We start from the raw sequence: 13,388 nt of genomic DNA, 5'->3' as shown, positions 1-13,388 counted from the left end.
GTGATTTGGATTCATTATAATTATTTTAATTGTTGTAGTAGTTAAACATTACATGTTGGTAAAGGGCTGGAGGGGCTGCCCTGTAATAAAATACGGTAATAAAAATCTAATAGTTGCTGTTTCATCATGATGATGATTATTATTATCATCATTGTTATTATTATTATTGTGATTACTGTCAGGACCAGGGATGATTTTCCTCTGTAGCCCGGATTCTCCAGATTCATCTCAAAAAGCTGAATTTCCATCTTCTCGGGTTATTCACGCACTTGAGCAATAAGGCTGAATCTCAGGGAGTGGCCTGCTCTTTATGGGCGTTTCTAAAAAACACAACCTGAACTAGAAAGTATAAAATCCGAGCGCTGCGCCGGTTCAGGCATATCTGATTCACAGAAAGCACCAGGAGGGTCCAACAGCGGAACTCCAGGAAAAGCGAGAAAAAGTCCAGACATGTACGCACGGACAAACAGCATGACTCTGACTGTTCAGCGGGAGCGCTTTGCCTTCTCCAGGATGGCGAACCGCAGCACCGAGCCGGAGGTCTTCACCTTCGAGCGGATCCCGGCTCAGGCCACCGCCGTCCGCTCCTACGTGCCCATCCGCCCGAAGAAGCGCTGCACCCGGGTTATGTACCCCGCTAAGGTCCGCATGCACCTTCCCCCGCCGGAGAAGAGTCCGGCCAAGCGCTGGCTGCTCGTCCTGTGCCTGGTGGTGCTGTGGCAGATCTACACCGAGGAGCCCTGCGCCGAGACGCCGCTGGGCACCACCGAGACCCCGGTCGGCGACTACCAGGGTTACGCGTTCCAGGCTGCGGAGGAGCAAGCATTGCAGCTCCCGCAGTTCAGCGTCAGCCCCGAGCTCCTGCCAGCCACAGCGACCAGCTGCGTGGACGGCGGCTCACCCGGCGACCAGGCCATCCCGAACACCACCTGTGCGGAGCCGGGCCGGGAGGCTGAGAGCAGCAGGCTGTTCGATCAGCGCGCCGGGAACAGTTACATGGTGGCCCTGCTCGTCTACAGACTGAGCAGTGAAAACTAAAGGTCCTGGGACTAACTGGGTCGTGACCCGCCCCACTGTGGGCGCTGGGATAAAAACTACTACGAGCTGGAGTTGATCCTGAGCAGCTTCTGGAGAACAGCGGTGCGCCCTGCGCGGCGTGGCCGGGGAGGGAGCTCCATGCACCGGCTTCACTCTACCAGCTGTCCCCCCTGAGCCTGGAGGAGGACACAGTCTGGGAGAACAAAAGCAAGAAATGTGAACACTAAGAAAAAAACTGAAACTTGAAGTAAAAAAACAAAAGACTTGAACTGATCTCTGTGGTATCACTGTAGACCAGCTGCAGCAACAGGCCTGTGGGCACTGGATGTTCTGTAGTTTAGTTGTTTTGTAAAGCTGTCACTGCTGTGGGCCCCTGAGCTCAAACTGACTGTGTTTGTTTTTAAATGTTTTATTTAGTTATTTATTTTATTTGCTATTTATTGATTTAATAATTTAAATAAAAATGTCTGAATGAAGTGTTTGTGTCCTGCCTCCTCACTGAACAATCTGGGTTTTCAAATTCACCTAAACATCATCAGGATATTTGGTTTAGAAGATGTTCAATATTTTACAGTTTGCAATCTGCAAACACTTTCCAATGCAGACTGAAACCATTATTTTCTACTACAAAATATTTTGCACGTGAACTGAGGTTTTTCCTGTTTGAATCACAGAAACGAGGCCTGACGTGATGCTGATGCACATTTTCTTACTGAGGTGGTTTGTAAATCCTTTGAGAATCTGGGTCCACACACATGGAGATGATCTGCTGAAGGAAATAAAGATTTAAGTTTGAATTTAATTACTGGTCTGCACAGAGCTCTGACCTCATCCGGAAGAAAAACTCTTCTGCTCCTTCAGCATCAGTGATTCAGCCTGTGGTTCCTCTGCAGATTCACTTTCAGATCTTAGTGTCAGAGCCGTGGAAACGTCTGTGCTGAGTCACGGATCCATGAGCCTGGAAGAGCTGCAGCTTCACGTTACATCACAGCTGATGAGTAACAGTGGATGTGTAAGAAAACTGTTGCTGCAGTGATCAAACAGCCATGAACTGTGACGAGCACAGACTGTAGCTGGGAGATTATTCACCCCCATAGATCAGTGGGGGCAAACATCCACTCCAGGACCCTGGGGGAGACCTGTTGATGTAGGCGGCATCATCATGTCCCACATCAGGTGCCACAGAAATTCAAACATAAACCCTGACAGAATCAGGGCCATGTTGTGATGTGGGTCCGACGAGAGCTGGTTCTGTTCCAGTCCTGAGATAGGAGGTTAAAGAACTAAACACACAGAGTCTTTCTCAGCAGGAACGTCACTGTAGTGAGAACATTGTTAAAAGGCAGGAAAATACTGTGGTTGTATAATATTTTATCACAGATCATTTAAGCCAAATACGACAATGGGACAATCGTGCGGATATTAAGGTGCTTCATGACAAACGCTGTCTTTTCTCCACACACAACAGGAAGCAGCTTTTTCCACTGGCTCCAGGTGAGCTACCTGTGCACCTGCTGACAGAGACATGAGAGCCTTTCTTAAAAAGATCTTTACGCCGTGGGTTTTGTGTGTAAACAAAGAGGCATTAGACGTTTCCTGGAACAACACATTTCTTCACCTCCCCGATCCACAGAGATAAGACTTTCCTAGTACCATCTGTAATTTGCTGTGTCAGTGCATGTTTCTGCTGGTTCAAGTTCAGAGACACAGGTGAAAGGTGAAAGGTCACCGCCTGCAGCACCTGTTGGTGATCAGTTGATTGACACTCGGTGGTGAGACGTTATTTTAGTGTGGACACGTTTCACTCTGATAACGTTCTTCTGTGGACCAGTTCTCACTACTAAAAGGTTTATAGAAGGTTAAGACTTGTTTTTAGGGTCAGTGCTAGAATTAGGTTTAGTTTAGGGTGAAGGTCAGGGTTGGGTTAGGGTGAAGGTCAGGGTTGGGTTAGGGTGAAGGTCAGGGTTGGGTTAGGGTGAAGGTCAGGGTTGGGTTAAGGTGAAGGGGAGGTATAAAGTCTATGAGTGTCCTCAGTGTGTGTGTCAGGAAACATGCCTCTGATTTAGGTTCTTTAGTTCTAATGTTCTAACTGAGGGCTGTAAGCTCCGGGAAGATGCTTTTGTTTAGAAGTACCAATATTTCTTTGAAGAGTAAAGAATGAGTGATGGTGCAGAAACCAACTGAACTGAGGTCAGGCAGAAAGTCACTCAGACCCTCTGGCTCTGACTCAGATCTGATCTCTGGCCATAGAACATTCACCTGTGTTGTAGTTTAAGGCCAAACCAAGAATCTTTTGCTGCAGTTTTTCGTGATATGTGACAGGAGAGATGGATGTTTAGTTTCCCCTGTACCTGCTCAGGTGCACACACACAGGGATTTGTTGTGTTTGGGCCTCAGATCAGTTGAGCGTACTGAGGACAACGTCAGCACGAATTGTTGGATCTAACCCGTTAAACCCGAACGCATCGGCCCGTTCTACCAGACTGGTTTTACCACAGTCCAAGTCAGTGAGCTGTAATCCTCATGTCTCAGTACCATCATTCACATCAGTCACCGTCAGTTTGCTTCCTCACTGGGTGGATGTTTTTGTTCTGATCATGTGGGTCAGTTCAGGATCTGGGACAGTGACGCAAAACAAAAACCTGTTTTCTGTTCTCGCGTTCACACGTCTGACCAGTGATGCTGACGTTTGTCGTGTCCTGTCACTCTTTCACTCAGACCTGCTGTTGTGCAACCAAACGCCCGTCTCCACCCTGACCCGACCTGCCCAGATGTTTAAGGAGGTTCAACACACAGTGTGTCCAGACCACAACCACAGACCTGTAGACTGTAACTCTCTAGTCTCTACACGTGGATGTTATTTTTCAGAATCAGATATTTTAGCGTTAACTTTATATGACTGAACAAATTCCTCATTGTGTCAATAGATCACTCACTTGGTTCCCTTTCAGTTCCCTTTAAAATGTTTTGTTTATCTCTAGAGACAGAACCTTTTCATTAAGGCTCACAATCCTGTGAGAACCACCGGTTTCCCACTTTCATCCCACTTCTCATGTGGAGGGAGACCCGGTGCCTGTGGGACGCTCAGAGTGGCACCAATATTTCAGTATTTATGGTAAAAACATTTCAGATGACAGGTGTAGCTTTTCTTTGAACAGGTGTCGTCAACCTGTTTGTTCGTGGAAGAAACAATTAAAAATGTTTGAGCTGTGTCACTGGGCCTAGGTGAGGGTCATAGGTCAAACACCTGACAGGGAAATGACTGTAATTAGATTGACTCCATGATTTGTTTGGACCCCCCTCTGCCTGTACAGCACGGAGAACTACAGGTGAACCCGACTGGTCCAGAACGTTGTGTCTCCACATTGGACTGATTCAGTCGGCACGTTCTGTCGTGTTAACATCAGTCAGCTAACAGTCAGTCAGCCCATCAGTCTGATTCTGACTGGCTGTTATTCCCATTACTGGTGAATATCAGGCCAACACCTGTCAGGGTTAATGATGTGGAAAGAGACTTCTGACCTTTCACAGATCAACAGACACAGAGTTAAATATTGACTTTAAATCAGAGAGTTTCCCTCAGCCAAGGTCGGCTGATATCTGAACCGCTGAAAACACAGCGACTGGTTTCAGCTCGTGTTATTGGCCGTTTGAAGCTTCAGAAACCAGCTCCAGTGAATCTGGACCATCTGGCTCAGATGGTCCAGATTCACTGGAGCTGTTCTGGTGTTTTTGTCTAAAAATGTCAGACATTAAAATGTAAAGATCATTTTTATTTCGTTTCGTTTGTAGCTCCCAGTATCAGTGTTTTCTGTTTCCTGTGTTGGTTCATGTTTGACCAAACCAACGAAAGATATGAAAGACTCAAGTGTGTGTGTGTGTGTGTGTGTGTGTGTGTGTGTGTGTGTGTGTGTGTGTGTGTGTGTGTGTGTGTGTGTGTGTGTGTTGAGGTCATTTTTTTTCTCCTTCACACTGTTGAGGTTTGGGTTTTTTTTTATTGTGTGGCCTCCGCAAACTGTCATGTGAAGGGTGAATAACAAGCTGCATCACTTCCTGTTCTAGAAGGAACTGGACTGAAAAGCAGAAACAAACATTATTACACCACAAAGGAACCAAAACAATTTGATTTATTCACAGTTTAGCGCCTGATTTATGAATCCTGGACATTTGTTCAAGTGTAAACCTAAAATAAAGTAGTATAAAGTAGTATACTCTCAGTTTACTTTCTGTGTACTTAATGAAACTAAGAATACTTCACCTATACTGACAGGTATACAGACAATTTTGAGTAGACTTGGCCAGTACTTGTACTTATACTGAAGTATAAACATAAAGTATTTGGTCCATACTTGTACTCTATATGCTTTGTATAATTAGGTATAATTACTGTAAATATTCCTGCCTTAGATGTAGTAGTATTTGTTTTGTAGTTTCTGGTGGAATAGCTCAGAGTACAGTAGTAGTAGTAGTACATGGGCAGTAGCAAAAATCTGCTGAACCATAAGTCAGGGGGGTCGGGGGGTTGGAGTAGTGAAATTTCCCAGCATGCCTCATTGACAGAGTGTTTGTTCCGTTGGTTGTGTATTTGGTTCTAATAAATTAATGTTGTGATTCATGTCCTGTGTTGTGTCACTGTGAGTATTTGTCTTGTCAAAATAAAATGAAGCTGGTAAAAGTATCAAGTCATCATAGTTTCCTGGGCTGGAGCCGTGACGTTGGCCCCCAGCTGGTCGGAAACATGATGTAACTCAAAGAAAAAAAAAGAAACTCACTGATTGGACGATGCTAAAAAGGCATGGACAACATGAAGAAGAACTGCTTTTCTTCTTCGTGTTGTTCTATTGGCTGTGGATCATCGGACCAGCAGCTTGTATCTGCAGAGGTCTAACCACAGCGTGGACTCTCTCTCTCTCATGCCGTCGTGTTTACAGACGCTGCCCCTCTGAGTGTTTGTGTGCGAGCACAACATTATAGCAAGAGGTGAGCTCATCAGCCAGGGAATCAGAAGCTGTGGGCACCCACCGCCCACACACACACACACACACACACACACACGTGCAGCAGAAACCTCAACGGAAATGCTCATTTCTCATTGATAAACCCTGAAGGACAAAAAGCAGCCAGACCAAAGACGGTCGGTCAGGAGCAGGTCTGTTGTTGAGGAATCAGAAGAACGTCTATGTTGTGTAAAAGTTTGGCTGATGTTTGGAATCTTGTTGCGTAGCTTCAGTGCAGGTTGAGGCCTGTTCTGTCTCTTACAGCTCTTTAGTAAACGTGGAGGTGAAGTGAGGACACACGTGGAGGAGTCAGACCTGGGCCCCATGTGGGTCTGTACCTTCCTGCTCCTACAAACTACAGATCTAACACTTGGCAATCATTTATTTAGGAATCTAGATGTTGATAAAACAGGTATTACTACAGGAGCCACCTCACAGGTCCTGTCAGCTTCTTCTGACTTTGTGCCTTAGTGGTCTATTTAACCAGGCATCAGGGGCCCTGAGGGTCTGGGGCCCAGTAACACATCAAATCCCAGTCAGGGTCCCAGTAAGTCCTTTTCATTCAGGAGGCAGGTTTTATCTAAAACATGGACGTTTATTGATGAATAAGACCTGAGATATGTGTATTAAATGTTGCACAGAGTCTTTTATTACAGGTAAATAATAAATTTAATAAAATTAATAAATTAATAAAAGTCTTATTTTGTAATAAACTGAACTGAGCTCTAAAACCTGGCAACACTGGCAGAAATAAATTGATGTGGACTAACAGACGGACACAGCTGAGCCCCACGTACTGTAACAGAACAAGAGAGAACAGGCCTCTGTATGATTCTGTAACTATCTGCTGTTCTCTCGGTTCCTCTGTTGTATCGCTAAGAACCCTCAGTCCCACTCTGGAAAACCCAGAACCCACACAAACAGGCAACATGGCGGCCGCAGGCAGAGTGAAGCGTCAGAGTGATCCTGTAGAAAAAGAGGAAGGAAAAGAGCTGAACAGGTTTTTTCCTGCAGAGGAGACATGGTTGGAAGGGGGACAAGGTTTTCCTCCCTCTTCTTTCCTCCCATACCAACAAAGTGAGTCACCGTTGGCAGGAAGCATCGAGAAGCTCGCCAGTTCAAACCGGAGAGGAGAGGAAGGGAGGAACACTGGATCTAGACTCTGACTGAGCGGGAGGAGGAGGGAAGGGCAGGGCAGACACAGGAAACAAAAAAGGAAAGTTGGGATTTCGAAGAACCTTCATTAGTCAAGTTAGAAGCTGGAAACAATAAAACATCTTCATTGTTCACCAGTAACGTTTCATCAGCAGAGCTGGCTCCTCTGTCACAGGATCATCAGTGGTTGAAACTGTGGGAAGACAAACCTCAGGCTCTTTACCGAAACTGGCAAACAGCTGCCACGAGCAGCCTGAGCAGATTCCAGGGATTCACCCTGCAGGCAGGCGGAAACACAAAAACGTGACTCATCGGCTCATCAGGAGTTTACAGAGCTGTTGCAAACCATGAGTTACTCTCACTTCACGTGTGTGTTGCCAGTTTGTGGAAAACTATGTAAAGTATTTATTAACAGAGAACCTCGTGGGAAATGTGAAGAGGTTCTTGTGATGTTCTTTGAATAAAGGTGCATCAGTGTTTCCTGTTCCAGTCGAAGGTGTTTGATGATGAAAGTGTTAATCTGAGCTTTCACACGTCGTCAGGTCTGCAGGTAGAGATTACAGGATAACAGGAAGACGTCACTTGACCTGCCAGTCGTTTTTAGAAGCATTAGTCTGCAGCTGTACATGTTGATAATCAGTTTATACATTGATTTTGGTGCAGATGTGCTGCAGCTGTTTTCTACTGGAGAGGACTCCTGTATAATACTGTTGGAAGGTTTTCCAAAACCTGGCAACCCAGTTTGTTTGTATTAAACACACCGTTTATTATTAACACTTAATTACTCCTTTGATTAGAGCTGCGTCATAATCTGAAAGACCTGGTGTGTCTGACGTCTCCACCGGACAGGAAGGGGGGAGGAAATTAGGAAGTTACTCGAACCCCTGGACGGTCACTGCAGCTATCGGACTCACGTGGTCCAGGATCAGTATAAATACAGTATCTGCCTGTGGTGGAGACTGAACTTCCACTGAGGGCTTTTCTCCAGCAGCTGTGCGGGTCACGGGTGCAGCATTACAGGAATACCTGTGAGGTGACACAGTGACCGACTGGGCCGAGGCCAGACTGAGGCAGCGCTGTCCCCATTTTTGTTCCCATTGTTGTGTAGTGGTTTGTGTCCTACCTGCCCAGTTGCTGCTCCTTTACATCAAAGCGAGCCGAGGCCCCACGTCACTGAATGTCTGACATATATTTCATTATCGTTGGACAATCCTTTGGTTGCATAAGCTCTGGCTCTCAGTGCAGCTAATGAAACAGCTGTGGTTTTACATGGTGCGTCCATGTGTGAGCGCTGAGCTTCACGTTTCTTTGTGATGTCTAATTGATGAGTAATCAGCCCACAATCTGTTGCTGAGTTATTTATAAGCTCCTGGTCACATTTTTCCTCACGGCTGCAGAAATCCAGGATTAGAAAAGTATCTCAGGTATTTTTTGTGGAGAGGAACGCCTACAGGCCCGGCTGGGTGGAGCTGCTTTCAGGTGCACAGTCATACGTCCGACATTTGAACCGTTAATCTGAGCCGTTTCCCACAGCCCCCCCTCCACCTGGGCAGCTCCTGCAGCGGCGGGATCAGAGGACAGATAATGTCTGTGCTCCATTCACACAGAAACGCCCCCTTCATACCTGCTGCACATACAGGACGCCACGCCAGCATTTCTGAGATAGCAAAGGAAGGTGCAGCATGTGTCACCCACCGCAACACACCTGAACGCATCACCGCCACATTCACAGCAGCGTATTTTGAAAGGCCTGTGCCCAGGCTGGGTGAGGCTTTTATTTTGACACCGCCATCACCTGTGATTATGAAGCGGGTGTTTATTGGCTTCAGTCCATTCATTTCACTGCCGCCCCCCCACCCTCAGCACATTAACGCTCCTCCACCCTGCACATGAAAGCTCCTCCTCTCATAATGACCCCACACGAGACACGATTTATTTTTATGATTGAACAGACTTTTATTTTCATCATATTCTCATTATTCTGCTTTTTGACTTTAGTCTTTTCAGCTTCATGCTGTGTTTTCATTTTGCAGCTTTTTCTGAATTTATTCCCTCCATCCATCATCTATACCTGCTTAAACTCTCTCGGACGTTTGTCTCATTTTGTTCCAGCTTTTCTCCAACTTCTTCATTTTTTCTGTCTTTCTTCTAATTTACTGATATTTTTCTGATTTTCTTCTGGTTTGTTTTAAATTTGTTGGTAACGTTTCCTTTTTTTAACCTGATGTTCCCTTCCCAGCTGTTTATTTGTGTGTGTGTGTGTGAAATATTTAGTGCTTTTGCCTCTTTGCCTTCAAATGAAATGATCTGAGGAGGACAGTCTCTCCTTGGTGTTCGCCGTTACCTTTGAGGGGCCACAGGTTTTAAACACAGACACATGCAGGAGGTCTGCAAAGCTGCCGTCATCACCTCCCACTGCCCTGTGGCCTCTGATATCATCCTGATATCATCCTGATATCATCCTGATATCATCCTGATATAATCCTGATATCATCCTGATATCATCCTGATATCATCCTGATATCATCCTGATATAATCCTGATATCATCCTGATATAATCCTGATATCATCCTGATATAATCCTGATATCATCCTGATATCATCCTGATATCATCCTGATATCATCCTGATATCATCCTATAATCCTGATATCATCCTGATATAATCCTGATATCATCCTGATATCATCTGATATAATCCTGATATCATCCTGATATCATCCTGATATCATCCTGATATCATCCTGATATCATCCTGATATCATCCTGAAATCATCCTGATATAATCCTGATATCATCCTGATATCATCCTGATATCATCCTGATATAATCCTGATATCATCCTGATATCATCCTGATATAATCCTGATATAATCCTGATATAATCCTGATATCATCCTGATATCATCCTGATATAATCCTGATATAATCCTGATATCATCCTGATATCATCCTGATATCATCCTGATATAATCCTGATATAATCCTGATATCATCCTGATATCATCCTGATATCATCCTGATATAATCCTGATATAATCCTGATATAATCCTGATATCATCCTGATATCATCCTGATATCATCCTGAAATCATCCTGATATAATCCTGATATCATCCTGATATCATCCTGATATCATCCTGATATCATCCTGATATCATCCTGATATCATCCTGATATCATCCATACAAACAGATAAACGGTAACGTCCTGACATTCCCACATTCCAGGGTCCACGTTTGCAAAATCTGCACAAAAGTTCTGTTGCTCAATCCCTTTGTTGCTTTCTACAGTGTAGCGTGTCCACACACCCAGGACACTCCCTCTCACACACACACACACACACACACACACACACAGAGAATATGCTCTGATGAAACATGATCTTCCTGCTCTGATGAAACTACACTTCAAACAAAGATGAGTGTAAAACTTATTCCCTCAACATCCGTTTTCTCAGAAACAAAGAAGCGTGTTTGTGGCTGTTTTAGCAGGAAGGCAGAGGGGAGTCCCCCCATGTTTCAGAGCCAGGCCTCATCCTCAGGGAGAAGGTGCCTTATCTCCTGCCCTCCTTCCACCTGTCAGACCCCCACAGCCAACACTCCCTGCTCCCAAACCTGAGTCCACCAACCAACTTAACCTGTGACCAGGTGACTCTGTGCACAGGCTCCAAAATAAAAGCTGCTCCTGTTCCTCTGGTTCCACCTATAGTCCTGGACTCCACATTTTACAACAACCGAAAGTCCAAATGAGCAGCAGAGAAACTGAACCAGGGTACCAGAGTCTCAAACATGGGACACATGAAGTTTGGTTGTTTTTGCCAGGACACAGAATAAAATGAGGCCTGTAGTAGAAGCTTTGGTTTGGAAAACACTTTGGAGCCACAGGTCTGATCCAGTTCTGGGTCGGAGTTGTTCATGATGGAGCCTGGAGCTTCGTGTTTGGTTAGAAGGAGAAGAAGAAAAAACAGTTTCGGCTGCACCAATCTCTCCATCTGTGACTTATGTGCCGTAACTTGTTGAATTTCCCCTTTGAAGCATCTGAGAGTGGAGACTTCCTGCATTGTTCAGGTGGATCACACAGACACAGGTTTGTGCTGCTTCAAGGGCCCAGTTGGACACGAATCTTAGTAATGATGAAACTGAAAATGAGTTTAGTTCATTTTGGAATGAAAAGAAGGTTGAAGGTTTGATGATCAGTGCTGGACGAAGTACTCAGACCCTTTACTGCAGTATCAGCAGAAATACAGCAAAATGATGATCAGACTGTATTTTGTTGGATCCATCTGATCCTGAACAGGAACTAAAGTTATCAGATAAATGTAGAGCAGGAAAAAGTCCAAGGTTTGACTCTGACATGTAGTGAAGTCCAAGGATGAAGTAGTACTACATGGAAATACTCAGCTAAAGTACAAGTACCTCAGAACTGCACCGAAGTAACCGAATAACATACTCTGTTACCTTCCAGAGCAGGAACCCTGATGGACAGACAGACATGTGGTGTCGAGTCAAATCACAGCTTCATCAGTTTGGACTGAGTGAAACCTTTCCAGGCTGCAGCCATGGACAGCGCCACCTGGTGGAGAACAGCAGCAGGGAGCCCAGAGTCTAACGTGCTGGTGTTCAGTCACCTCATGGAAACAGTCTCATGTTAAAGGTTAAAGGTTAAATCACCAGTGTGCAGATGTGTTTCTGACTTTAACCTTTTTCTCTCATTTTTACTATTTTTGTCTGATTCTCAGACTTTTTTCTTAAACTAACTTCACTCTAAAAAAAAAACCAAAATGATCTGATCGTCTGACATGAATCAGTTCGTGGATGCAGGAGTTTAAAGTAAATGCAAAGAGCCGACGACCAGTGAACCCGGAGTGCTGTGATGTGCCCTCCCAGCCGGGAGCACACGAGACATCTGAAAAGTGATGACATGTGAAACCAGGACAGAAACAAAGACATGCCGGGACACATCCGAGGCTGAGCTCACCGGTCCCGCTCAGAGAAAACCTGTCTGAAGTGATTCTTCAAAACAAAAGCTTGAAGCCATTTGTCTCTGAGAGGAAAGTTTCATCCACACAGTCCTCTGAGGGAACAATGAGGTCAGGTTCCCCAGTCACGCCTCTGCATCCTCCAGAGTCCAAACAAGGCCGCACCTCTTCCATGGCTCCTCACTGAGACGGTATCCCACAATGCTTTGTGTCTGAGTCTGTGGCAGCTAAGTAACGTGGCTGGAGGCTGAAAATAACAGACATTAAAGGTCAAAGGTGCCAGAAGGTGGTTCAAAAAAATCCTCCCATTCAAGTTCTGTCTAGAGAATTTCAACAATTTACTCATCAGGGGCTCATCACGGCTAAAGTTAGCACTGTCAGACTGTAAAGCACATTCTCATTGTGTCATATCCTAAGTTGCTGCTGATCAGTTGGCTGACTGTTGGACTCCACAGGTGAAGTGGACTTTCATCAGACTCAGCACGTCAGTGAACAGCACATGAGGTTCAGCAGGAGGAGGCTGTTTGATGTGTGGCCTGAGGCAACAGAGGTAAGTCCTTATTAGGAAGCTCAAACCAGCTCCTGACTCTCTGTAAAGGTGCAGGTTCTGGACTGACCTGGTACTCAGGACCCGAGGAGCACGGTTTGGTGTCACATGGACGACGAGCCAACCTGCTCCTCGGTCTTTGCTCCTCCGTTGATGTTTTTTGTGTTGTCCTGCTGATTCAGCCCCTGAAGGATCTGTGTGACAGCAGCCAGGGGGAATGTGTCCAGATAAACCTCGTCTGACCTGCTGCGTGAATCACAGAGTGATAACGGAGCAAACACTCTGACGCTTATCTCACGGAGTTTCTCCCTCCTGATTACACAGACACACTCCTCCACGCTGAACAGCGACCGTAAATCCGGAGACGTGATTATGACTAAAGAGGTTTTTTTGTCCGGACGAGATAAAACACTGGTGCAGCAAAGACTGACTGAAGAGACGCACATGTTCACACTGAGGCACATGGCCACAGGTGAACAAACCTGCAGATGCAAAATGGTTCAGACAAGACGGAAAATGATTTAACCCACCAAAGTGTCTAAATCACTGTCAGGATCAAATCTCTTTCTGTTGTGTGTTTAAGGTTCCGATCTCCGTACAGTTGATCCAGTTTTGTTTGTCCATGTTTCCAGGTGCTGCGTCTGATCCCAGATCTCACGGTGAAAGAGCT

General features: G+C 45.4%; 1 protein-coding gene across 1 annotated transcript; it reads left to right on the top strand.

The window, feature by feature from the left end:
* The first annotated feature begins 367 nt into the window (after window positions 1-367).
* ier3 (immediate early response 3) lies at window positions 368-1,514 on the top strand. Its single transcript, XM_026320979.2, has one exon. The coding sequence runs from the start codon at window positions 451-453 to the stop codon at window positions 1,036-1,038; it is 588 nt and encodes a 195-aa protein (XP_026176764.1). The 5' UTR covers window positions 368-450; the 3' UTR covers window positions 1,039-1,514.
* The last annotated feature ends 11,874 nt before the right edge of the window (window positions 1,515-13,388 follow it).

Source organism: Mastacembelus armatus, chromosome 9, assembly GCF_900324485.2.
Source record: "Mastacembelus armatus chromosome 9, fMasArm1.2, whole genome shotgun sequence".
Classification (NCBI taxonomy): domain Eukaryota; kingdom Metazoa; phylum Chordata; class Actinopteri; order Synbranchiformes; family Mastacembelidae; genus Mastacembelus; species Mastacembelus armatus.
Note: the sequence above shows the minus strand (reverse complement) of the source record. Positions and strands in the feature narration are given on the sequence as shown.

What these genes read in the sequence shown, in the direction of transcription:
- ier3 (XM_026320979.2), top strand. Translation starts at nt 451, where the DNA reads ATGTACGCACGGACAAACAGCATGACTCTGACTGTTCAGCGGGAGCGC.